Raw genomic sequence first — 26,394 nt, 5'->3', positions numbered from 1 at the left:
AATTACCCTCGATATCAGTAGAGAGGGGTTGATATCCCGACTGTAGACAAAGATATCAGCACCAGGGGGGACTTGCTCAAGTCAAGGTGTTAAGGGGCAATCAATGCCTCGGCTGAAAGAGTTGAGTGGCCAAAGAACTGTCAAAGACAGGGTTTTGCTTATTTTGAATTTGTCCAACCATGCGGGTTTTTTCAATGGTGTCCCTGAGTAACAGGAAGATAAATGGACTTGGCCAAGATCAGACAAATATTCAGTGGTAAAGGGAATTCCTGAATGTCATATCCAGTTGACTAGTGATAAACACATCCTTATTATGATTCACACAGATGTAGGCAATAAAGAAACTTATGAAGCCCACATAGAAACTGAGTATAGAGCAATGCAGACAGTCTAAGATTTGCAAACACCGTACGAGGTCTACGGGAGTTAGCTTCAATACTATCTCTATATATGCATCTATTAAAAAAAAAGGATAGTAAAATATATGTATCTATCTATATATAAATATATAGCCTTCCTTGAAAGAAGGGGTCTGCATGGGCTCGAAAGTTCAGATACTACGATCTTTTCTTGGTCCTTTTAAACGGATAACACATCCTGCAAAGACGTCAGTTTTTTTTAGGACTAAACGTGTGTCCCAGAACTCTGCATTTGGCTCACAAACACAGACTATGGGTGTCAATCCACGCTTCGGGACTAGGCTCGATCACAGTCAGAAGGCTGAGAAAATGTCTCATGGCTTAGCGCTGTATGGCACCTTACTCTTTTATGGAGAAGGCAATTTTTCATACACATGCATCAAAACCATTTCTGAGTAGAAACACGACAGCAGAAAAAGACCACGATGGTCTATCTAGTCTGCCCATCCACACCAACTATTTGCTCTGCAATCCTTTCCAATCCCTCAGATTCTCTGTATTTATTCCATGCTTTCTTGAATTCAGGCCTCATCTCCACCACCTCTCCTGTTCCATTTATCCATGACCTTTTCTATAAGGAAATATTTCCTTAGATTACTCTTTCATCTACCCCCTTTCACCTTCATCCCATGATCCAGAGCCTCCATGCTGTTGAAAGAGGCCCATCTCCTATGCATGGAAACCTTGGAGGTATTTAAATGCCTATCATATCTCCCCTATCCTGCATCTTGAAGTCTGTCCCCATATGCTATAGAACGAAGATCTACCACCATTTTGATAGCTACCCTCTGGACTGAATCCAACCAGTTTATATCCTTTTCAAAGTGCCGTCTCCAGAATTGTACATAATACTCCAAACGAGGTCCCACCAGGGTCCTGTACAAGGGCAATATCACCTCCTTTTTTCTGACTATCATTCCATTTTCTGTGCACCTAAGCATCTTTCTGACCTTTGCTGTCATCTTAGCCCCCCGTTTGGCCACCTTGAGATCACCAGATATGAAAACCCCCAGATCCTTCTTTCATGTTTAGAAGAATCTCAACCCTTATACTAAACTGCTCCCTTGGGCTTTTGCGGCCCAAATACAAGGCTCTGCAAATGTTAGCATTAATCGTAGCTGCCAGAATTATTTATAAATATTTATTAAGAATATTCATAGCACCTCATCACTCAGACGACTTCTCTCAAGCCTTCTGTAGGTCTCTTCGTGGGCAACCTCATTAGCTGCTGTTGTTATGAGTGCTTTAGGAAATGCCAGTGCAAGGTTCTTAAACCAACTCCCTCCTGGAGGTACACCTGAGCAGACAGGTTTTCAGGATATCCATAATGAATATGCACGAGATAGGTTTGCATACAGTGGAAACCTAGGGTATGCTCATCTATCTCATGCACATTCATTGCGGCAATCCTGGAAACCAAACTGGCTAGGTGTGCCTTCAGGAAAGGGCTGGGAAGCCCTGCCCTAAACTGTTCCCAGTCTGAAAACCACAGTGCAGCTGTTTGAGAGGGAGGTTGGTGGAGCACGCCCTTTGTCAGGAAGTTTGTTTTGGATGTGGTTCTCCCAATCAAATCTTCTGCCTGCAAAGCTACACACTGAGTGGGCTGTTCCTCAGTAACTTATTTCAGCAGGAACTTGGAAGCACTGAACCGTGCTGCAGAAAACAATGTTTGAAACCTCTTTTTCATTCTCCAAAGTGGATTGTCTGCTGCACTGGGAAAAAAAAAGGAAGGTTACGATCAGTCTCCAGGGCCATTCCCATCCCTGGGAAGGATGTGGACACCTCCTCATCTTGTTCTGCAAGGTCATCCAGAAGTCAGAAAGAGCAGAAAACCAGAACTGCATTGGCAAACGGGTGACCTACATTCTCCTGAGGTCAGCCCTGAGAGGGCTGGGATGGGCCTTATTCTCTCCAGGTGGGATTCCTGGGCTCCCTGTACCACCCAGATCAGTAGGAGCTGTGGTGTCCATGGACACCAAGCAAAGGTGCTTTCAACAAAGATCTATAGGAACCGCATGCAGCTGGGACACGTGGCAAAGGACGTCTCTGTGAGGGCATCAGTGCCCTGCAAGAAAAATAATCATACAGCCATACCCACAGCAGAAGGGACCATCCTGATCCCAACGTCAGAAATGGACCTGCTCCTGCACCCCAGAGAGACTGTAACAAAACGTTAAGAGCAAAGTGATCGGCATTCAAAAAAATACTAAAACCGAGGGCTGAATTAAAAGAAAGGGAAGTCAGAAGAGCAGAGTCAGACAGAAACAGCTCAATGGCTAAAGAGAGGCAATGAATCCTTCTTCAGATAGATAAGGGATAGGCAAAGCCCAAAGAAGGATTAGGTAAGATAAAGGGAGGGATATGCAAAAGAGGGGGATGAGCACAAGTCAGAAGTCTTAACTAAGTTTATTGGTTCAGTATTTATAGAAGAAGGTGGTCATGGATTTAAGAGGGTGGAGGGAACAGTATCGCTAAGTGTGAAATAATTATAAACCAGATTACAGAGGCGGTGGTACTGGAAGCACTTTTAGCAAACTGGAATTGGTAAGAGCGCGGGATACCTAAAGGAGCTGAAGAACGCGCGCACTGTTCACCCTCACAGGTTCTACCCCACCTTGTCCTTGAAGACGGGAGAGGGATCCGAGGGACTGGAAGAGAGCAGATGACATCCTGCTATACAAGTGGGGGACAGCTGAGCACCTACAGGCCCCGTCAGCCTAAATGTCAGCAAGTGGGGGGGAAAACCCGGTGCAGCACCTTGAAACAAGCGGGAAACGGGTCACCGGAGGACAAGGTTTCACAAGGGGAAGATCCAGTCAGACAAATTTGATTGAGCTCTTTAATGAGGTGACTTTGGCAGGGCTTGGTAAACAAGCTGGGAGGTATGGGGAGCAGGCTGTAACGCTGTAACCCGGGTGAAGAACCGATGCAGAGAGTAAGTGGGCTCAGCACGGACAATGCTTCTTTTCAATACCTTTATCAATGACATCACTGAGGAACTTTTACGGGAAAATGCGCTTGTGTGCAGATGATACCAAAATCTGTAGAGCGGAGAAAGTGGAAAAGGGGACTTGGAAAAACTGGAATACGGGTCAAGGGGCTGGAAAACGAGCTTCAGTGTGAAAAGCGTAAAATCCTGCCCAAAAAAAAAACAAAACACAGACACACTCCATTAGAAAGACAAGAGAGGCCTAGGAATCACTCTCTCAGATGAGTCCATATAATAAAACGATGAGAAAAGCAAACAATATGCGCCATTACACAAGGAGAAATATTATCAGCAGGAAGGAGGTGGTAGTATTGCCTCTACATAGTGAGATCTCCTTTGAGTTGTTTTGGGCTGGGCGAGTTGATCTGTAAATAAGCCAAGGGAGATGATCACAGGCATCTTTAGCACAGCAATGGTTAAAAACTAGGAAACAGAAAAGGCTGCCCTCCCTCACCACTTCTGTGTGTGTGCATTATACAGCCCTTCACAGAAAACATCAGTCAGTGTTCAGGAATCGAAGGGATCGCGGCAACAGGCTTCCAAAATGCCACCATATTCTGCACAGACCGGGCGAGGGCTCCAGTGGACAAATGCGAGGACTCCGGGAGGACTTTGGGATCAAGAGTGATGGCGGAGACAACGCTTTTCAGAGACTGGGGCCCGGTGTCTGGCCCCACTAACCTTCCCCACCAGGAGAACCTGAAGACAGCAACCCACCAGTAGATACCCTATGGTCTGCTCCCGAAGAGAACACGTGGGGAGCCATCCAAGAGCCTCGGAGGCTGCCCTGCTGCATCGAGGACATGCCCTTAGTGAGCCCGAGGAGGAAGATGAAGGTCGTCTACAAAAATTAGTTTAATATAAGGATGCTGTAAAGCCATGGGGAGGCCAGGTTGGTACCAACAGATTATCACTCCCCAGACACCAACTGGGATTGCAGATCGCAGTTTGGTGGAGGCCTGGCACTATGGTAATATGTTAATCTACAATTTGTAGATAGTTTGCGTTACTCATTACACAAATATGAAATGTGATTTTTTTTCTAACTGCAACATATCTTGATACTGTGATACCGAATGCTAAGAGCTGCTTAAAGCATGAAAACTCTTTATATAAATCTGCCAGTTATAACATTTACCTAACAGACTCATTTTTAAATTGCAATGCATCTGATGCTGCGTGAATGATCACTACTGTCTGATGAGACAGAAAACTATTCAGATCATCACTTATGATACGACTGCGTGCAAGGGGGTGCTGGCCATAGCTCTGAACCTCCTGGTCTCACTGTATTTACATTCATAACATATATATATGGTTTTCATTCATGATTTTATCTACGAAGCATTTCTTTTCAAACAATGCTTTATAACTTCAAACCTCATAATTTTCCTAATGAACCCCCCCTTCCTACTGCAGGGATAATATATACATGCTTTTGTTCCACCCCACTCAAGACTGAGACCCCTCAACAAGTTAAAAAAAAAAAATAATAATAATAATAAATTCCCCAGCACATACCTCACCCTTCCTCCCATCAAGGCTTCAAGCAGCCTTTAAATATCTTAACTCAAGACACTAGAGAGAGAGTGTGCAAGATCCGGAACCTGATGCTGCTAGGCGGAAAACACGCTGGAAACAATCCGCGGCAAACATTACCTCCTGACCTTAAGGGGGGGGGAACGTTCATGAACTCCGGCGCCCGCCCACTCGCCTTCCAGATCCCAGCCCCCGCGGCGCTCGGCCACGTGGGTTGCACAGCCACAGCTATTCTGCTGCACATTTACCGCACAAGGTTCCCGCTGGCATCAAGGGACTCGTTTGTGCACCTGGATCTCTGCCACCTGGGCGCTGAGACAGATAAACGGGTAACAAAAGCGAGGGGGAGCAGCTAGACCGTGGACTTCGCTCGCAGGGCGGGACGGGGCTGGGAAGCTTTTCCTTCACTGTTTAACTAAGCTCGACAGTGACTGCACGACGTGGAGCCATAAATCAGCAGTGATTAGTGCTTCCTCCAGCAAGGAGGAAACCAAATCCATGTTGTATTCTTAGCTGGGCCGCAGGACCAGCTGCCTGGTGTGAAACTTTGCTCTCACCATCTGCCTGGGGTCTGTCTCCAGTCTGCCTCCTGCCAGCACTCCTCCGGTGAAAAATACACCTCTGAGGCTCTTTATTACTCATGGTGTGTGCCCTTTAATCTATACCGTCTACTGTAAATTGTACCCTGATCCTGCGCCAATACAAAAAAAATATATATAAATATATATATATATATAGTATTTAGGGGACATTAAGGCTAGACATTGGCTGCCACCTTTCCTAAGAAGGTAATGGCAAATTTTAGACAAAAATCTGTCTGGAATGGTTTAGGGGCAGAGAATCCTGACTGGCACCAATGGGTTAGATGATGTCATGAGGTCCATTTCCGCCCTAGATTACTCAGAATCACCACCTGTCATTCACTATCACTTCACCTATTGATCTTACACCTAAGTGCTCCTCGCTTTTTTGTCTCCCTATATTTTCTCTCTTACGATTTTAATTTTGTTTTCTTTGGGAATAAATGATATGCACCTTTTTCTCTGCCCAGGCCTCCTGATTTTTATGTCTCCTTCAGCGTCCACCGGCCAGATGTTTGCGGCATAACCATACATATTTATTTATTTAACAACTTTTAATATACCGACGTTCGTATGGCACATCACGCCGGTTTACAGGTAACTCAAATAAAGGAGGAAATTACAATGAACAGGGAGCATGGGATGGGAGCAGGCCAGAAAGAGGAGATGGGAAGGGGAGACAGGAGAAGAGAGGGAAAAGATAGGTAGTTCATGAAGTTCCGAGGAAGCACAGCAGTACCTCAGGTTAACTTAAGGCTTCTATACGAAAAAAACCCCAAAAAACTACAAACGGGATTCACAGGAATGCAATATAATCAAAAGGGAGACATCACTGATTGTGTTTGTGTTAACTTTAGTGACACACACACAGTGCTGGAAAAGGATCAACCAGGTGCCTTAAAAATTTGGCAGCTGGCGCCTGTGCCTGGGAGATGAGGCCACGTGTGGGTGTGGGAAGCAGCAGCCGGGCTTGCAGTAGGAGAGAAGATGCGGAAAAGAGCGGGGGCCAGGCATGAGCAGCCACCAGCGGATTGGGAAAATAGCTGCAATTTGGGGTGAAGAACGGTAGGGAGAACACCTGCTCTAGGCTGGCCACCATCTGTTAAATGCATGTTGCAGGAGCTTTGCTAGAAGGCTGACTTTTGAGATATGGTGAAAAGAACTTAACCCTATGGGATCATCAGATTTTGCTGTAGGCCCAATGGATTCCTTTTCCGTGCGGGCAACAAGGCCTGGGATGTCAAGGTCATAGTCAGGAAAACCAGGCAGTGTAACGTTGGAAGGTGCTCCCTCCGTTCTGATGAGCAGACCCCTAACCCCACCACCCCTACCGAGAACAGCACCTACAGACCTCTCTCTCCTAATAGACAACCAACTACAGGGTCATTTTCCAGTGTGATTGGATGGTAGAGCAGTGCTTCAGGAGTAGATGTGGCAGGGCAAGCACCCGTCTTGGGGAGCTGTGGCAGGGGGCCGACCCGACAAAGACTCGCCTACATGGACACTTGAAGCAACTGAACTGGTATCTGGGATGAATGAACGAGCGATTCAAGCAGCCTCAAAACAGGAGCGCCTGGTCAGATTGGAGCTAACCCCTTATTTCTCGTGCAGTTCAGGGAATAACACACCTGGTAACCGTGGCTCCTCAAGCCATACATCTTTAAGAGATCTGGTGGGTCATTGCAAGGATTGAGGGCTCCATTGCTAGCTGCATTAATAAGCATCGTCTACGTTCATCTCTTATCTTTACCAATACCTGTATACGGGCTCTCACCTCATCTTTAGTGTCTGATTCGACTGATTGCAATTTGGATTGTAATCCCCCCTTCAGACTAATTTAGGAAAAAAGGCAGAATATCAAATGTTTACAGATAAATATTTTCTAACACAGCTGTGTCCAAGCTCCGGGACCAAGGGGGCGAAAAAAAAAAAAAAAAGAAAAGACGAAAGAACGTGCTTCTTGTTTTATGCGGGGGTAGAGTCTAGAAAGTCTCTGCCCATCAACGAACTGAGTTTGCCCTCGCCGAGGACGATTTGGCTGCGCGCGCTAAAACCGAAATCTTTGGGGAAAATACCACCAGGGAAGAGGAACTCGGGGATCTGCGCGTTTGCCTAGGTCGTGTTTAATGCCAAAGGAGATGCACAAGAAACGCTTTTCTGAAATATACATTAAAAAAAAAAAAATAAAATAAATCTCTGCTGATGCCGCACCTCCTGTTATTGGGACTTTCTACGTGCACCCCCCTCCAGGGTGCGAGGTCAACGAAGGCCGCCGGAGCGCACGATAATGTAATTCGCACCGACAGCTTGGATTTCTCTGCTACTTGCACAGGAGACTAGGAGGAGACGATTCTGAGATCCAGCCTGCTAGTTTCATTTGTTCTCAAGTTCGACAGCCACTGGACACGGGGGGGAGGGATTTCCTGTTTCGAAAGGAAGGTCAAAGTATCAAGGGCATTCCCTGATGTTTCTAGAGCCACCCAGAAAAAGCAGAGCCAACAGATATGGGCAGCGCAGATTTATGTTCCGGCTTTCTCTTTCCAGACCAAGTGGCTTGAACTTCAGCGAGCTCACTTTATGTTCTACGAGCCTTGACCACCGGAGAATTTCCTGATGCAGCAGCATCTGCCGAGATCAGAAGGTTCCATTCATTTGGCTTTCCTCTTATTTAGGGGCACTATAAGATTAGGGACCTTAGTTTTCAATTTTCACTTCATTTTTCACGGGGGTCTCCATGTTCTAACCAGAAAAAAAACACCACAATCAGTGGAAAAAACAGACTTTGTTATAACACACAGGAGGAAGGTTAGATGGTTTTCCAGTGATGTTTGTTATAACTGATATTCCCAGCAAAAACAAACAGTGAAAACAAAGGTCCCTATATAAGATTTAAAACGCAAACAGGTAGTTAGTATTTAGAGTTTCTCTCTGGTTTTGGTTTTTTTTAGTCTTTTTCCTTGTATAATTGAATAGACTCGATATCCCCAACAATTGTGGGCTTGATTTGAGACACTATGGGACTTTTCTTTTATTACTCATGCTTTTTATGTTTCTGCAGCATTGTGTGTCGCTCTTCATGTTCAAGAGCTGTATTAGAAAAAAAACGCTGGAATTAATTCTATTGGGGTGGTGGGAGGGGGAATCTTTTTGGACCAGCTTTGATGGTCAATGAATGCTCTCTGCATGGCGGAGCAGGAATCCACCGCAATCTCCGGCCTCCGCTGTTATATCTCACCGATTTGGAGATCGCTTGTACATGAAAGATGCTCAAAAGCAAGGGACAGGGAAACTAAAATACATACATAAGCAGCAGCACTGAAATAAAATCATTTACAAAAATAGAAAATACAATATTTACATAGGAAGGGCAATTTTCAAAAGCCATTTCCCTGGGTACCCTAGCTGCCTGACACCTGCCCAGAAGGGTAAAAGCACGCATGAAGCGTTATGGCATCAATAACGCATGTCCTGTCACCTGCATAAAAAAGCAGGCAGGGCTCGAAGGAGGGGTTAGGTTGGGGAAGCAAACACCACACCTGGGTTTGCATTTTCAAAACTGCACAATGCAGACTGAAGCGAAAGAATAACCTGCAGGAAAAGCAGGTATGGATCTCTGCGGTTACTTTTTTTTTCCGTTCGCAGTTTTCAGAAGGAAAGTATATTTGTACTTTTCCTTTGATAAATGGTGCAAAGCAACAAACCACAGACATCTGGAAAACTGCCTCCCCCAAAATCATTAAAGAATGATACAAATGATATAATCAAATAAACTAGAAGATGGCGACAATTAAAAGTTAAATCAATGTTACAACTTTACTTTCCCCCCCCCCCCCCCTAAAAATAAGGCAGATCTGATGAGTCTGTTTGGACAGCTTTGCACTTTGGCAAGAAAATCACCCATCTCGTTTACTTTCTAATCTCACATCAGAGAATGGAGGAATTAGAAAACACAAGAGTTCAGTTGCTGATCATCCTGCACACACGCAAGGAACATAGGCAGAGATCTTTCGTCTTAAGTAAAGGGGGCCCAGTTCCATTCATGGTTTTAAAAAAGAAAGACTAAAATCTTTAAAAAAAAACCCAATGCTTTATATTCAACCAGAAGCCCACAAAGGTCTCTTAAAATCAGTCCCTCTATAAGAAAGCTTTTAAGAAACGTGCAGATTTCTGAATCAAGAGTCTTCTCTGAAAGGCCCACAACAAACTTGAGTGACTGCTGCCAGGAAATATTTTACTCAAGTTAAAGGCGGCCAACCCTAGTGACATCACTAATGCATGGCTCCACTGACAGATTTGTATCCTGCCACCCTTTAGAACCAAACTAGTAGTTACATTTACATTCTCTTGGTTGCATACGCATAAAAAATCTTCAGTTTTCTCTGCATTATTTAGCAAGCCTCCTCCAATGTACAATTCTAGCAAGACATTTAAATAACTTACTTACAGCTTCCTCTGGACTACTTTCTAAATTTAGAGAGTCGGCTATCATCAGCCTAACAGTAATATTCAATTCCACACTCAGTTATAAGTTGTCTTAAAGGCTGCGTATAAATATTAAACAAGGTGGTCAAAAAGACAGACCTGTGTGACACCCCACAGCCTAAAGGCCAATATTGGGTAGAGGTATTTCCCCATCATAACTTCCTGCAATAATCCTTACAAAAAAGAAAAGGCTCTAAGCCACTTCTAAGTCTACATCCTCGATAACCTGTCCAACTAACTGCGAGAGGAGATTATGATCTACTTTTTGGAATCTCATGGGTTCTTCCGACGTGGACTGGCCACTATCTGAGAAAGGATGCTGTCCTCCGTGAGCGTTGGTCTGACCCAGCATGGCACTTCTTACGTTCTTATGGGCTGACTGGGCCTGCGGGTACTGCTGTGTTGACGTGGTGGTGGTGGTGGTGGAGGAATATCCTAGTGCTTTGCCAGTATGGGAAGGCACTCTTAAAAGCAACTGCACCTTATATTCTCAACCACAGCAGAACTTGGAGGTCACCGGCTTATATATGCAAGGGGAGGGATCAGGCAGGATTTGTAACTGTATAGGAATAGGATTTTCCCCGACTGTAGAATTTTTAAATCATCAAAACAACCTGAAATGAGTTTCAAGATCCTAATTCTTCTTTACAACATGGCCAGGCTGCACCAAGCTCATCTGCTATCAGACTCCCCCCCCTTTCCCTTCTCTGACAATGGGAACTCATCGCACAAGCCAAAAAAACCCTGGAACCAGCAAGGTTTCTGGATGTTTAATACTAATCTCCAGAGCACCTCGAGTCTCCAGCTGCAAGCATCTCTTCATGTTAAGCACCTTCATAGACTGCGTAGACCCATCTAATGAACTGGGAACAAGCCTTAAAATGCACCTGGTGGACGAGGATGATGGACCTGGTACCCATAGAAAACCCTCATGCAACCACAGGGGTAGGCAGCTCCGGTCCTTGAGTGCCACAAGTCAAGTCGGGTATACAGGAAGTCCACCCAAAATATGCATGAGGTGCATCCAGATGCAGTGGAAGCTGTGCATGCAAACGCATTTCATGCATATTCAGTGCGGCTACAAGAAACTCTGCTACCAGTAAATCTGGTTGTGAAAAAGGAATACCGTAGGAAGTAAACAGCTCCCCTCCCAGGTCCAATTTCCTTCCTATCCTGTACTTATTGCCAGCCCTTACAAGGTGATCTCGTTACCTCTTCTCCATTACCTGCCCCCATGCCCCTCATCCGTCGGGTAAACTGCTCTTATCTGGGCTCTTTTCCTCTATCCCCAACTCCCGACTCCAAGCTTTCCACCCTGCTGTATCGCACACCTGCAGCAGCCTTCCTGAGTTGGTGCATCATGCTCTCTCTGGCCATATTAAAAATCCAGCCTAAAAACCCAACTTTTAGAGGTTGCTTTTAAAATCCCTGGCTCTCCCCGATCATAAACTTGATTCTAATAACGTTTACTGTATTAAATGCATAGCCTGCAACCTCCAATTTGTTCTGTCTGACCCCTGTCTAAGCTGGAAGCTCCATGCGGCAGGGATGGTCTTGTAGGTGTATCTGTATAGTGCTACATACGTCTAGTAGCACTATAGATATAAGTAGTAGCAGTAGTAATAAATGCATATGGTGCGGAGACCATAGACTGAAGCCTTAAAGCAGGACTAATAAACGTTTGGCAAAAAATACCATTCCCACATGGGGCAGGTGCTGTCACCTTCCTGAGTCAGGTTTCCAGACAACCTAGAAACCAGAGGACAAATGAAGCAGATGGTGTGGCACGAACAGTAACACTCAACATAACGCACAGAGGATAGCGAGTGCTTACCCTGCAGCTGAGGCCTGGCAGGCTGGGAGGCTTCCAGTTCTGGGGCCGCAGTGGACGGTGGCGTTAAGGTGCTCCGCGGCTGCGCGAGGGCTGCTTCTGAGGCATTCTTCTCAACGGGCTGTGGATCTTTCGGAGGGAGATCCCGGGGTGGGGCCTGTGGCTGAAGAGAGTAACAAAGTCAGAGTGGGAGCAGCGGTGCGAACTTAAGCCCATCCGACTGGCGGATTGGTAATTACAGACTGGCAAAAACCCATTGTCTGCCCAGTCAGAAAAACGATGCTGGCATGAGATCACCTGCCTCAATACAGTAACATCAGAGCTCTGTCAGGGTACCTAATGATTTAATTCTCCGTTCCAAAGCATCCTGTTTAATACCTGGACAAGGATACTTAAAGAAAGTAGCAATGGCGCTGGCGACACAATAAGGGTCAGATTTTATAAAACTAGGTGCGCACGTACTTTTGTTCGCTCACCAGGCGCAAACAAAAGTACGCCGGATTTCAATAGATACGCGCGTAGCCGCGCATATCTGTTAAAATCCGGGGTCGGCGTGCGCAAGGCTGCCCAAAATCGGCAGCCTGCGCGCGCCAAGCCGCGCAGCCTGCCTCCGTTCCCTCCACCCCCACACCTTCCCCTACCTAACCCACCCCCCCAGCCCTATCTAAACCCCCCCTACCTTTATTGCACAAGTTACGCCTGCCTGAGGCAGGCGTAACTTGCGCGCGCCGAGCCGGCCGTCGGCGCGCCATGGTCTGGTCTGGGGGCTGGTCTGGAGGCCACGGCCAAGCCCCCGGAACACCCCCGATGACGTGCCAGCTGCGAGACGCCCCCCCCCCCCCGACACACCCCCGATGATGTGCCAGCCGCGACACGCCCCCCATCCCGGGGCTTTGTGCGCGCCGGCAGCCTATGCAAGATAGGCTCGGCGCGCGCAGGGGGGGGGGGGGGTTGGGGTAGGTTTTCAGGGGTTACGCGCGTAACCCTTTGAAAATCTACCCCTAAATGTAAACCGGAAAAGTGACACAGATACAGAGTGTCACCTCTAGGACTGGAGAGCTCAGGGGATGCGTGCAGGAATAACACAGCCTTTCTGCTCCATCACCATTCGAAGAAGACTGCAGCCATTTACCAACAGGAGGTTAGGCTGTTAACTGATTTTATAAGCCGGGGACGTTACAATATATGGCGATTAATCATTTCTCCTTCCTACTCACCGGACTGGCAGCAGGCTGTATTTGAAGGATCACAGCTGGAGCCGGTGAAAATTTGCGTGAAGACGAGTGATCGAGGCAAGCCAGGTGACCGTTCAGGGCGAGCGTTTCGTGCCCTGGCTGCACTGGAGCTACCGGCTGCGGCCCGGCGGAGGTGTGCAGCGCTGGTGGCTGCTGACCGGCGCATTGCTTGTGCAGGCCGGGGAGATGGCAGTGCTGCAGGGCGGCAGGGCCCTGGGTCTGGGGTGAAGCCTGGTGGGACTGGATCTGGATCTGCGCCTGCGGCATAACAGGGGGCACGATGAGACCCTGGACCTGCTGGGGCGGGTGCGCTGGAGGCTGGATCTGTGCTGGGCCGCCACCCTGGACGAGCTGGCCTCGGGGCTGGACGTGCTGCGGATGCTGGATCACAAACTGATGTGGGATCTGCTTTTGGTGCTGCTGCTGCTGCTGCTGCTGGATCAGCTGATGAGGCTGGAGCTGGGTGTAGCCTGTCAGGAACAAAGAGAGGGTCAGCTGTGCCCGATAAAAGCCATTCCCCAAGACTGGGCTAGACTGCGCGCCGCAACCAAAGCCACCATTCACTTGGTGCAGCACTTCTAAGCTAATTTACCAACAATAATGTGTTTATTTAATTCAATTTTTACCACTTTTGGATCGTTTTCATTGGATTTCAACAAAAAAACAAAACAAAAAAACCATGCACATTAATTAGACATACAGATCACAACAGCAATAAAATGAGACAATACATAATATACCTTTATCATATACATATATATGAAACTAAAGGAGAGGCGGAATCTAAAACAATTATAGGTCAGAGCCCCTTAATGTGTAAACATCAAAAAAGAAGCCCTGTATTTATTCTCCATGTGATTCAATTCTAGGGAAATCAATCTACAGTTCACAGTAAACAGAGTGACACAGTTCACAGTAAACAGAGTGACACAGTTAAGTGTCAGATTTTAATTTGGGGAATTTTGGTATATAAACAAGCAAGCAGGCTGCCTACTGCCACCTTCACCAAACCTATCGACAGAAGCGCTCTACATTTCAACAGTTATCACCCACGGAACTTGCGTGTAAATATTCCAATGGCTCAGTTTTTGAGACTCGGACGTCTTTTGCGACTCCACCGCGGACTATTAATTTGAAGGCCCGGGGTCATGCAGGCTAGATTCACTGCGAGGGGGATACCCATCGAAGACAGTAAACCCAGCTTTCAAAACGGGCACTAAATGCCAAATCGCCACCTTTTACGGAAGCCACGACGACGAGCGCTATTTTAGATCGCGTGCCTTGATCCCACCCCTTTTCTCCAAAATCTGCCGCAATACAGAAAATTATTTTAAGACGTCGGCATGTCCTTGCTTTACACGATGTCCTTCATCAGAACGCCGACATTTCCAGGCACACGGGGCAGAAATCTTAAGGACGGGTTGGCATCTTCAGTTTCTCAACCTGCCACGCCAGTAAGACTGGGGCAAAGCGGCCAGTGTTGCAGTGTGTGATAACAGATTTGAAATCTGAGAATTTGTATACACATCCTCTTTACTGCACGATGGGATATACACGTATCTTTACTTCCAGACAGCGGACGGTTATGCGTGGTATTATTGAAACGACCTGCGCGTCAGTTCCCGGCAGCCTCGTCTGGAGTTCAGTACTAACAGTGAGGCTCGTGAGAACAGAAGGTCGTGCAGGAGAGAATGTTTATATATATATATATAGACTAAAAAAACAACATTTTTTGGAATTTTGTTCAGTTATAAAGTGGCGTGTTAAACAACCCTTTTGTTTATTTAGTGGAGTTTTTGTACAAGGTTTTACACACCAAACTAAACAAAAAAAAACCCCACTGTTACAAGGCATTAATACCCACTGGAGATACAAGTAAAGCTTAATTCGCAGTTTCACATTCTTTTTATTTTTACAAAACAGGTTTGGTTTTTTTTTCCATCTGTTTTATAGCAACTTCATCATTGAGACCTGATGCAACCTCTCTCCCCTGAGGAAGCCGTTCCGGCAAAACCGAAGGCCTTTTTCGGGGACAGTCTACGAACGCTCGTTTGGATGCCTTGTTTTAAGAAGTACAAAATTCTTTTTCCCTTCTAATATATGTGCATTGTTTCACAGCAGTTTCCACAGAGTGGTGTCGGATTATATCCAGGTGGGAAGAATGAGAGATTTTCTTCCTGTGGGTGTTTTTTATGCCAGAAATGATTGGAATCAGTTAACAAGCCCTTGATGGCTTTTTCACCCATTTTTTTTTGTTCTCTTTCATTTGTGTTTTTTTAAAAAATTTGAGAATTGTTTTTTTTAATTTTTTTGAAGAATACATTAGTTTATACAAACACTTTCACTTTAATGGGTGTGAGACTTTACCAGTCTTCTTTTTTGATACATATAAACTTACGAACATAAAATAACAGATCAATACGTCCAATTGGTCTTTAATACTCACTCAACCTATTTATCGCCACTCAATCAGAGAATGTGAGAGAAGCAGCATTATATTACGACAAAGTTGTATTAACATTGTCAACCAAAATAGATTTGCTCTCAAGAACAAGTAAATCTTGCTCCTCGGGGCCGGCCAATTCCTAACAGATAAGATTGACGCAGCTAAAATCCCTCTCCCAGGTCACAGAGAGTCAAGCTAGCTTAGGCGAAAGGAGAGTCAGTAATGAGGACCGCCATGAACGGAGAGTGCGGTCAGAGTTGTACAGTATTAGGAAGGAGGTGAGGTACCCTGGACCAGTGCCTCAAATGGATTTCTAAATCAGGCAAGCAATTTTAAATTTATAAAACGGGGAAAGCCAACGTGCAGGTTGCACAAAACACGGGAAACCTGTCACTGGTCAGGGAGCTGAAAAACATCCAGTTTATTTCGGACGTCTTTACCAATGCAAAGGACCTCCCGTCTTATTCGGGTTGAGCTGCAACAGATTCATATTTAATAAGTTCTCAGTTCTGGCTAAGCAGCCCCTGAATCTTTGCAACGCCAGTTGATAATCTGGGCCCCAAAGGCAGACACACGACCCGGGCGTCATCCACGCAGAGAGCTAAATGAATCTGAAATTCTTGCATCAATTGACCAAGTGGCAGCAGGTAGAGCTGGAACAGAAAATGAGGAACTGTGGAAGCCTTGGGGGACGGACGGACTCCAGACTCTGCAGGGAGAGAGGCTTGGAGCTGATATTCTCCACTAACACAAACTGCATTTGGTTGGTTAAAAAGGAGGAGAACCAGTCCAAGGCTTCCCCCCTCCCCACCCCAAAATGTCCATATTTACTTACATTTATATACTACGTTTTGGCGGATTTGGGACCTTACACAGCTGGGTACAGTCATCATAAATACAATAAATAATTACAAGCAATCACAAAAATACATAACATAGCAATTCGAGGTAACGGTGCCACATTACAAAAGGTCAACAATTAGACCAAATATTTCTTTTTTAAAATGTGTATTTATAATCTGCTTTTCAGCACTTCAAACTGGATTGGATTCAGGTACCGCAGGAATTTCCCTGATCCCCCGAGGGCTTACAAGAGAGTATAACCATATTCAAATGATTCGAAACATGAAAATATTCTTTTAGAAGTTCGTCAGTACCAACAACCGGTTATGGAATCCTTGTGGCAGGACCCCACTAGAAACAGGGAAGTTAAAGACGCCAAGCCACTTACAGAAACAGCCGGACCCTGTAAATATCAGATGATTCCGATGGCTGTTCCATATAATTGGGGGGGGGGGGGGGGGGGGCCTTCCACGGAGATGTTTCTATCCCTTACCCCCAGTACAACAGGCAATCAGCGGAGCTCCCTGGGTAATACCCTGCAGCGCTCTCTCTCCACTTTCTCTCCCCAATACCAACCCAGCCACAGCATTTTGCATTAGCTGAAGTCTGTGCACGGATTTATTATTATTTTTTTTTTTTTAGGTAATCCCCATCTCAATATTCAGTTTAAGCCAGAGGGCAGAGATGTTATTCACATAACTTTAGCCGATTTTTCAGCAGGCATTATGCAGGTATAAGTACAGTGGAATATAGCGATCCGGGTAACTCTGCCACTCACCCGGCTTACTGAATATTGGAAAACCTAAAAAAATAAATAAATAAAGGTTTGGCTAGGTGGAATCCCCCTCCCCCAAAGTGCGTAAAACTTGTAGCGTGCCAAGCACCCCCGCGCCCCTTCCTACCCAATAAAATAAAATAAAATAAAAAATCATCCCCGGCTCCCACTCTGCTGCTGAATACAGAGGGGCAATAGCTCCGGCAGCTACCGGCACTTAGTTTTTAAAGTATTCACTACACTGGGGCACCGTCTGGCACCTTCACTGGCAATTGACCCACCAGTATTCATCAGAGCGGGTAACAACCTCTCCTGCTCCCGTGCAACATTTTTACTTTTTTTTTTTTTTTGGAGGACGGGTTGCCAGAGGTAAATAAACAAACTAGTGGCTGATTTTTTTTTTTGTTTCTAGCTAACTTTAGATCTGCAATTTTTCCAAAAAAAGAGATAGCTGGATAAGTCACGCCCTCACGCCCTTCACCTCTTACCTGGCTACATGTTAACTGGGTAATGACGAACCTGATTGAAATTTAACCGCTTGGTGGGGGGCAGGAAATTCAGGTCTTGGTGTTTATCTGGTTAACTTCAAAAGTTAGCCGGACAAGCTCTTTCGAATATCAACCTGCTGGCGTACAAGACATTATTACAACCGTCCAAATAAGAGAGAGCTGCAGCCTTCGGAGTACATTACGCCGAAAAACTTTAGAAAGGCCCTCCTTGCTGCCAAGGAAATGTGGGGCTCAGTGGATAAAACAGAGTCCGTCTGAACCCCCCCCCCCCCCCCCGTTTACGTTCTTATTTAACCTGCACTGGATCTGCATATAAACGCAGCTCCTTGGCACCGAATGTAATTAGCTGGCAGCTAGGGTGGTAAGGGCAGGTACCCTACAGGGATAACTTCGGGAAAGGTCAGGGGAGGAGACTGAAAGGGGGCAGACCCTGGAGTAGTGTAAGGAAATATTTCTTTATAGTACCCACTGCCAAGGTAAATTAAGTGCAGGGGGGGGGGGGGGAAGGGGGGTGCATGTGTTACAGCCGAGCACAGGATTCAACTGGAAGACGTCAGCACCACAACTCCTGCAGGACTAGCAAGGGATTTTTATTTTTTTTGGGGGGGGGTGGGGGGTGACTTTTGACCAGTGTTAATTCTGACACCTCAGTATCTGCAGTACCGGTACCAGAATCCGTCAGGACAGGGGCTGCTGCCAGAAACCAAATCACCCAGAAGCTCTGCTCGAGGGAGAAGTTCATTGTTGGAACAGATGTCGACCCCCCCACCCCCTGCAAGAGGGGAAGCAGCAGTCAGTGGTGCAAGCGGTCACAGCTCGGTCCCCAGCCCGCCGGCCACAAACAAGATACTGCTGAGCTCTGGGAGGAGAGGCCAAGAACTCCAGGGAGTGGGAGGCTGGGGGGTGGCAAAGTGTTGCTGGCGTAGGGGGGGGGGGGGGGGCAAGTTTCAGATGCACCTTGGAAGAAAAGGAAAAAAAAAAGACCCTTTCAAGTTTGCCCCTCTCCCCAGAGTGGGGCAAGGGGAGGAGTTCACACCAGCAAATTCTGCAGGTACCACGGTCCCCAGCCCCTCGAGCCAGAAATGTTCAAAGGGAAACTCACTGGGGGGATTCCCTTTGTACCCATGGGCTTGTAAGCTCTACGGAGACGGGGGGGGGGGGGGGGCGACAAAACAGCCCTCCCCCTAAGGTCCCTGCTGGCCACTCTGTCAAAACCGGACAGGCATGAAACATCTGCAAGCAGTCCCGCGAGTCTGAGATCAGTGACCCGCTCGGAGCAAGGGAAGGCGAGCCCGGAGGGTCAACGTCCCAACCCCAATGGGGACCCGGTCCTGTCACAGCCACTGCCACAGTACGAGGACTAAGCCGACTGTTGCACCGACGTGAGAGGGCTTTGTACAAACCTCTCCTGAATGCATGCCTAGCAGTGGCAGTCTCACTTCTCACCTCCGGTACCAGACTTCAGGGAGCGGGCAGCTTCGAAAACCAGAGCAGTGCCTTCAAACTCGGGGCGCGCAGTCGCTTTATTTTGTTTCCGTGCACATGTACGATTTTTAGTTTTTTACACACGCATAAAACTAAGCAGGTGAAATCGATTTTACGCACAATAGCACGACTTTGGGCTCCTAACGTAACGACACGAAATCAAAGTGAAATTTTAAAGCATGCAACAGAAAGAAGAATAACAATCTGTCCTGAAACATCCCCCCCTTGACGTTAAGGTCACTCAGCGAGGTCGTTCTGCCTCCGAACGGAAACGAAACCTCCTCTGCCATGTGCGGGGGGGGGCTGCGGACTCCCCCTCCCTCCGAGCGGGGCCCGAAGGCTCTGCTGATCGTTACCTGCTTCCCCGGGCGGTCACCGTGCCCGGCTCCTGCACCGTCCCCGGCAGCGCATGGGATGCTTCTCCCTCCCCCTTCCCACGGCGCACAAGAGCATTCCTCTCCCCGCCCCCGGCCCTGCCGCGAACAATAAGGAGGGGGCGCTCACTTCCTGCTGCTCTTTCACCTCCGCTGCTCATGCATGCTGCTGGCTCCCGGGGACAGCGAGGGAGGGCACAGAGCCATTTGCACAGGAAAACACACAATGGTTTCCTGCTGCTCTGGCCTGGAGGGGGGGGGGAGGAAGCTGCCCCCCCCCCGGCTCTTAGAAATGGAAGGCGTTACAACCGGGCAGTCCGAGTTAGCCCCCAGGTGGAGGACTTTATGCAAGCCTGCAATACACATGCCACCCCTCTCCCCTCCCCTAAGGGAGGAGGACATTTTGTTCCCTAGGAGAGGTCACTGATGCAATGGTTTACTGCAGGGTTTAGCCAATAAAATAGCAGCGTCTCAGTTGTCTTTACAAAGTAAAACACTGCTCTCCCACTTGTACAGTTATAACAACAACAACAACATATGTGGGTATAAAAATAAACCCTGGAAAAAAACCAAACTTTTCAAAAGGCATTTACAGCCTGCCAGTTCCAGAGATACCTGGCACACGACTGAAAGGCTCCTCCTGCCTTTTCACTAATTTGCATCAATCGACTTGCAGTTCTAGCCTGGGCAGACAAATCTGAACAATTTTATAAATATCCTAAAACAAAACCAGGTCTATTTTAGATTAGTCACAGGGCTCAAGAAAAAAAGACCAATCTAAACTTTCTCTTTGTATTAACCAGTTAAACTGCCTGAAAATTAAAAACAGAATAGAGTGCACAGGGAAAACTCACATTCGGGCCGATTCAGCAAAGTCCGCGGGAGAGCGGGCGATTCTCCCGGGGCGCGCACAGGCCACTCACCTCACCTGTGCGCGCGATACAGTATTTAAATGAGACCCGGACACTAGCGCGTCCCTAGTGCCTCCTTTTGGCCCAGAGCAGCGGCTGTCAGCGGGTTTGACAGCCGACGCTCAATTTTGCCGGCGTCGGTTCTCAAGCCCGCTGACAGCCACGGGCTCAGAAACCGGACGCTGGCAAAATTGAGCGTCCGGTTTTCGACCCGACAGCCGCCGGCCGACTTCAAATTTTTTTTCTTTTTTTTTTTTACTTTTTTTACTCTTCGGGACCTCCGACTTAATATCGCCATGATATTAAGTCGGAGGGTGCACAGAAAAGCAGTTTTTACTTACTGAATCGTGCGGAAATACCTAATAGGGCATCAACATGCATTTGCATGTTGAGGGCGCTATTAGGTTTGGCGGGTTGGACGCGAGTTTTCCGCCCCTTACTGAATAAGGCGTAAGGGAAAACGTCCAATGGCAGGTTAACAGTGTAAATGAACTGAAAAACATAATCCGGGGGGGGGGGGGCCTGGGAGTGAGCAGAGCACATTATTTAGTGCCCACTGGCCGGTGAAGGCATCCACCGAGCTAGTGGACACGGTGACATAGTGCTCTGCTCAAAGGCGGGAGAGCACCAATGCCCAGAACAGGATCTCACAGTCCATGGGAACCTCCCCGTCCACTTGTTGCCTCCTGGTCTTGTAGATGGATATTTTTGCAAGGGCCAGGAGGCGATTGATGAGGAGGTTCTTTGCTCTATGAGCTGGGACATGGTGCATCCAAACATAACCATGGGGGAGGGGGGGGGGGAGAGAAAAATTGAATCAGAACTGCAAAAGCAAGTTTTTAAGGAAGATAGAAAGGGGCTGCAATCTGATACACAATAAATAAGCTTGGAAGAGGATTCTGTTATCCCACGAAAGGGCAGGAGGGTGACAAGTCCGTGAAACGGGATAAAAACTCCTGTACTGAGAGCACCACACAAAATTCTCCAGCTCAGATCCCCGGAGGGCCTTGGCCCTCGAGATAAGAACATGCCATACTGGGTCAAACCAAGGATCTATCCAGTCCAGCATCCTGTTTCCAACAGTGGCCAATCCAGGCCATAAGAACCTGGCAAGTACCCAAACACTAAGTCTATTCCATGTTACCATTGCTAGTAATAGCAGTGGCTATTCTCTAAGTCAACTTGATTAATAGCAGGTAATGGACTTCTCCTAGACTTCATCCAATCCTTTTTTAAACCCATATGAACATAAGAACATAAGAAATTGCCATGCTGGGTCAGACCAAAGGTCCATCAAGCCCAGCATCCTGTTTCCAACAGTGGCCAATCCAGGCCACAAGAACCTGGCACTGGATAGAGCTGGGGCAGGAACAGTGTTTGCAGTGCTGGTGAAGTAGTGCCAGCCCATAAAGGGTCCCCTAAAATAGGAGTCTCTGCTCCAGCAGATGACAGTGCTGGGATAGGAGTATTGTGCCCAGCGGCAGCAGAGATGTCATTATTAGCTGCTGCTGGGTCAGAGGCTGCATTTTGAGGGGCTGCAGCTTTTGGGGTGCCAGCCAGAAAGTCACAGATGTCCTTCTTTGCTATTGACTTCCAGCTGGCACCTTCCCCCCCCCCCCAGTTTTTTTAGGGCCTGCTTGAGGCTGCTTCCTCCCCATTGCCCAGGATGTTCTTTCTATTGAGGTACAGGCAATGAGGACTGGGACTGAAGCAGCCTCTACTGAAATTAAAAAGGAGCAAAGGATCTCTTAAAGAGTGACTTTTTTGTTATTTATTTTTAATAAGTAAATGTTTAAAAATAAAATAACTGAAGTCTTAAATGAATCTGTGCTCCAAAATTTAAAAAAAGAGAGCACAGAGGTGTGAGAAGTACAAATAAACTAGAAATGAAACTTCCTTAGAAAAGAAGGCTCCTTGGCTGCTCCGGGAAGGCCTGCAGCAGGTGCTGATTAGAGCTCAGCCGGGCTTCAGAGCTTGTGGCCTGGCTGAGCAGCTGAGGTATTCCCCCTCCCAGAGCCCAAGTATTCAGATAAAGAAAAGGGAAGAGCCTGCGGCTCTTTTAAGTTATAAAACTAAAATAAAATCAGAAAAGGCAATTATGGGGGAAGGGTTGAAATGAAATAACCAAATCAAACAAAATGGTAGAAATAAAGCTCTCCCTTCTGCTCCAATGGAAGGCTGAAGGAAAGAGCACAACAGAACTTAAAACTGTAGAGCAAATAAGAAAGGAAATGTGCCTTGAAATTAACCCTGCCTAAAACAAAACTCACCCTAAAACTAAATCCCTGATAATCTGTCCCTGCCTAAAACAAAACTCACCCTGAAACTAAATCTCTGATAATCTGTCCCGGCCTAAATAAAACTTCACCCTGAAACTAAATCCCTGATAATCTGTCCCAGCCTAAAACAAAACTCAACCTAAAACTAAAGCCCTGATAATAGAATATTAGGAATTATTTGGAAAGGAATAGGAAAGAATATCGCAATGCCTCCAAATCAATCCATGAAGAAGCACAGCTCGAGTACTGTGAGCAGCTCTGGATGCTGCATCCCAAGCTAGATGTGGCAGTCACAGAAAAAGTGCAGAGACGGACAACAAAAAATGATAAAAGGGTGGGTGCTTAGCAGGTTAAGGCTTTTCAGCTTGGGGAGGAGATGACAGAGGTTCACAAGATCATGAGTACTGCAGAGCAGGCTGATAGGGAACGGTCTTGTGCGGGTAGAAGAGCTGAGTTTAAGCGAAGGTCTTGGCAGATTTCTGAAGGACAGGCCCATAAATCATTAGCTAGATAGAACTGGGTGCCTCCCCCTCATATTTCTGGAAGTAAAGCGTTAGAGATGGACTTTCCTATCTGCTGGGTTCTTCCAAGTGACGCAGACTGGCCATTGTCAGAGACAGGATGTTGAGCCTGATGGATCACTCGACTGCCTTAACATCACCTCTCTTATGTTCTTACCAAATTTCAAGCACAACAGTAAACAAAGAGGAAATACGATCGATGCATATATATATATATATACAGTATCAAAGTAACAGGCAATGACATGAGATGAAGACCAAAATGGTCCATCCAGTCTGCCCAGCAATTGCCGTTCCCTGCAGAAATGTAAACTTAAGATCTAATAATACCCCATTTCTTCAGTTCCAGTCTCTAGCCAGCAGGGGACCTCTGTGTGTCTCATGCCCTTTTGAATTCCATTACTGTTCTCATCTTCACCACCTCTTCCAGGAGGGCGTTCCATGCATCCACCACCCCTTCTATACAAGAAACATTTCCTGGCATTGCTCCTGAGTCTTCCCCCCTTGGAGTTGCACATCATGACCTCTAGTTTTGCAGCTTCCTTTCCATCAGATTTTTGTGCATCATTAATCCCTTTCAGGTATTGGAAGGTCTGCAATGGTATCTCCCCTGCACCTCCTCTCCTCCAGGGCATACGTATTAAACTCCTTCAGTCTCATCTCATGTGGCCTTTCCTACAGACCCCCTACACCATTTTGGTTAAGTAGGGAAGAACAGACAGATGACAGGCATAACGAAAGCAAGAGGTGCTCAGCCAGGGCTGGTGCTTCCATTAGGCAAACTAGGTGGTGGCCTAGAGTGCCAGAATGTTGGGGAGGGGGTTGCAAAATCCTGCCAGCGCAAGGCACAGATCGGTGCTGTGGAAGAGCAAATACTGTGAAAGGGAGGTCTGTGCTGGAGTTGCTGCCAGCGAGTTCAGTTGAGGGAAGGGGGTCAGGAATGAAGGTTCGTCTAGGGCCTTGTACTCAGCACTGGTGAAACGCGCCTGAAAAAAAAATTAAAAAACGCAACAATACAAATAAAAATCTACCACTAGTTTATATCGGGGAAAACAATCAAACCACAAGCATTTGAAATCCAGCTGCTGTAAAAGGCCTGGCCCGGTGGCTCTGCACCGCTGTGCAGAAGACCCGGGTCTGATTTCTGGGTCCAGCTTCTGCTCCCCAGGACAACTGGGGCCCGGGAGGCTACAGCCATCGATGGGCGGGGGAGCGGGGAAGGACTCACCAATGTCACTGAGTGGCGGCGGCGGCAGCTAATTGCAGACTCTGGGCGCACACCTACTACATTTCCAGAGAGAGCTGGCACTTTCTGGCCCCTGGGTAAGGACGGTCACTGCAAGCTGGAAGCCCAAAAGAGCAGGAGGAAACAGAAGGGATGTGTCAAAATGTGTCAACAAGATAACGTCCGTCCGACTGAAAAACAAACCAACCACACCACCTGCAAGCATCCTGAAACCGTTAAAAAAAAAATAAACTGACCCCTGTGGGGTGAGCCACATTAAGACGGTGCCTCGCTGAGGGAAGGAATCTGCAGGTGCACAGACGCCGCGCTCGTGGCCAACGTCGTCCTTCCAGCTGCCGAAGCACAAAGGGCTCACTCGGCTGCGGAGGAGCCTGGAGCTGGGCCCCAGAGGCAGCGGGCAGGAGATGCAAACCACAGGGAAAGACCTTTGGCACAGGCTGGAAGGGTTTGTTCTTTCTCCCTCCATGTTTTCAGGCCATTTTGAGTTTGGTGTTGCAAGAGCACGCGGCCTTCCACGACGAGCAGCAGTTCTTCCCCGTATAAAAGACGATGCTGCTTTCTGATGTTGCAGAAACGTTTAACAAGCTCAGGCCACGGTCGAGAATGGAAAACGGGCCGGGTGGGATAAGATAAACATATTTGCGCTGTAAACTGTTGGAGTGACGTCCCCTGCACGAAGCGCTGCGGCTGCCTGTCGCCCCCCCGTAAGTGTCACAGCGAGGGCCCGTTCTCTCCGTCGCCGGCTGCCTTGGCACGGGTACAATATTTATCCTGCTGCCGCACCTGCTGGTGTTATTTCCTCTCACTACTTACCGGAATTGGCTTTTGCAATCCTTTTGTTTCCTTTAGGTGCTGCCCAGCTGTCGCATCCATCCCCGGGCGGGGGAGATAATCGTCTTATCTCTGCACGGGAGCATATGGGCGAGTCCAGGCCACTCCTCGCATCCCTGGCACAGGCACCGGTAAAAATCCTGAAACCCAGGAAGGTCCCACACAGAGCAGCAGCCGCATATTCTGCACTACACCCACAGACGAGGTGGAAATAGGTTTGAAAAAGGTGGCATTTGGCGCTACAGTAAAAGAAGATTTGTTCCCTTCCCTGGCACACCCCAACCCTCTATACATCATATCCAGAAGCACCAAAAATCACAGGGCAAACAGACGCAGAAATTAAAGCCCAGCATCCTGTTTCCAACAGTGGCCAATCCAGGTTACAATCACCTGCCAAGGACCCAAACATTAAAATAGATCCCACGCTGCTGATGCCAGTAATAAGCAGTGGCTATTCCCTAAGTCAACTTGATTAACGGCAGTTTATGGACCTCTGCGGACCTTTTCAGAGGACCTAGCGCTGGAGTTCAGTGCCAGCCCCTTCCACCTCCCACCCAGACTTTCTACATTTATAAAGTCAATTCTCTGCTGGGGAAGCTCAGCTGGAGTTGGGTGGGTGGGTGGGGGAGGGGGTGCGGCCGAGGCTGCAGCCTGCAGGGTAGGGAGCAGTCCCATTTACTGTGCAATGGCTACGTCCAGGTCGCCACATTTCAAAACTGTAGGGTTCCAAGAGACTTGGCGAGCGGCAATGATTGGATGAAAGAAACCTGGGAGGGGTATGACACCGGGAAAAATATACCCAAGGCTCATGATCCCAGCCCTGGTTCTGACTGAGCTGGAAGAGCAAAGGAACATAAGAACATAAGAAGCTGCCTGCCATACTGGATCAGACTGAGGGTCCACCAAGCCCAGCATCCTGCTTCCAATGATGGCCAATCCAGGTTACAAGTACCTGGCAAGGACCCAAACATTAAAATAGATCTCATGCTACTGATGCAATTAACAGCAGTGGCTATTCCCTAACTCATCTCGATTAATAGCAGTTTATGGACTTCTCCTCCAGGAACTTATCCAAACCTTTTTTAGACCCAGCTACTC

At 47.4% G+C, this 26,394-nt stretch overlaps 1 protein-coding gene across 5 annotated transcripts in view; it reads right to left on the bottom strand.

Annotated features, from left to right (window-relative positions):
- Positions 1–26,394, bottom strand: part of PHC2 (polyhomeotic homolog 2) — a 147,921-nt gene that overhangs the window by 31,036 nt on the left and 90,491 nt on the right. For 2 of the 5 annotated variants that reach the window (XM_029578654.1, XM_029578655.1), the window contains 2 exons: positions 13,059–13,546; positions 11,845–12,004 (listed from right to left, as the gene is read on the bottom strand). In XM_029578654.1, the coding sequence (XP_029434514.1) occupies positions 11,845–12,004; positions 13,059–13,546 (648 nt within the window). Of the gene's footprint in view, positions 1–11,844; positions 12,005–13,058; positions 13,547–19,095; positions 19,395–19,490; positions 19,590–19,638; positions 19,813–26,394 lie in introns of those variants that run through there. The other 3 variants (XM_029578656.1, XM_029578657.1, XM_029578658.1) reach the window with 3 other exon arrangements.

This window comes from Rhinatrema bivittatum, chromosome 15 (assembly GCF_901001135.1).
Source record: "Rhinatrema bivittatum chromosome 15, aRhiBiv1.1, whole genome shotgun sequence".
In the NCBI taxonomy this organism is placed as follows: Eukaryota; Metazoa; Chordata; class Amphibia; order Gymnophiona; family Rhinatrematidae; genus Rhinatrema; species Rhinatrema bivittatum.
This window is presented reverse-complemented; position numbering and strand designations above follow the sequence as displayed.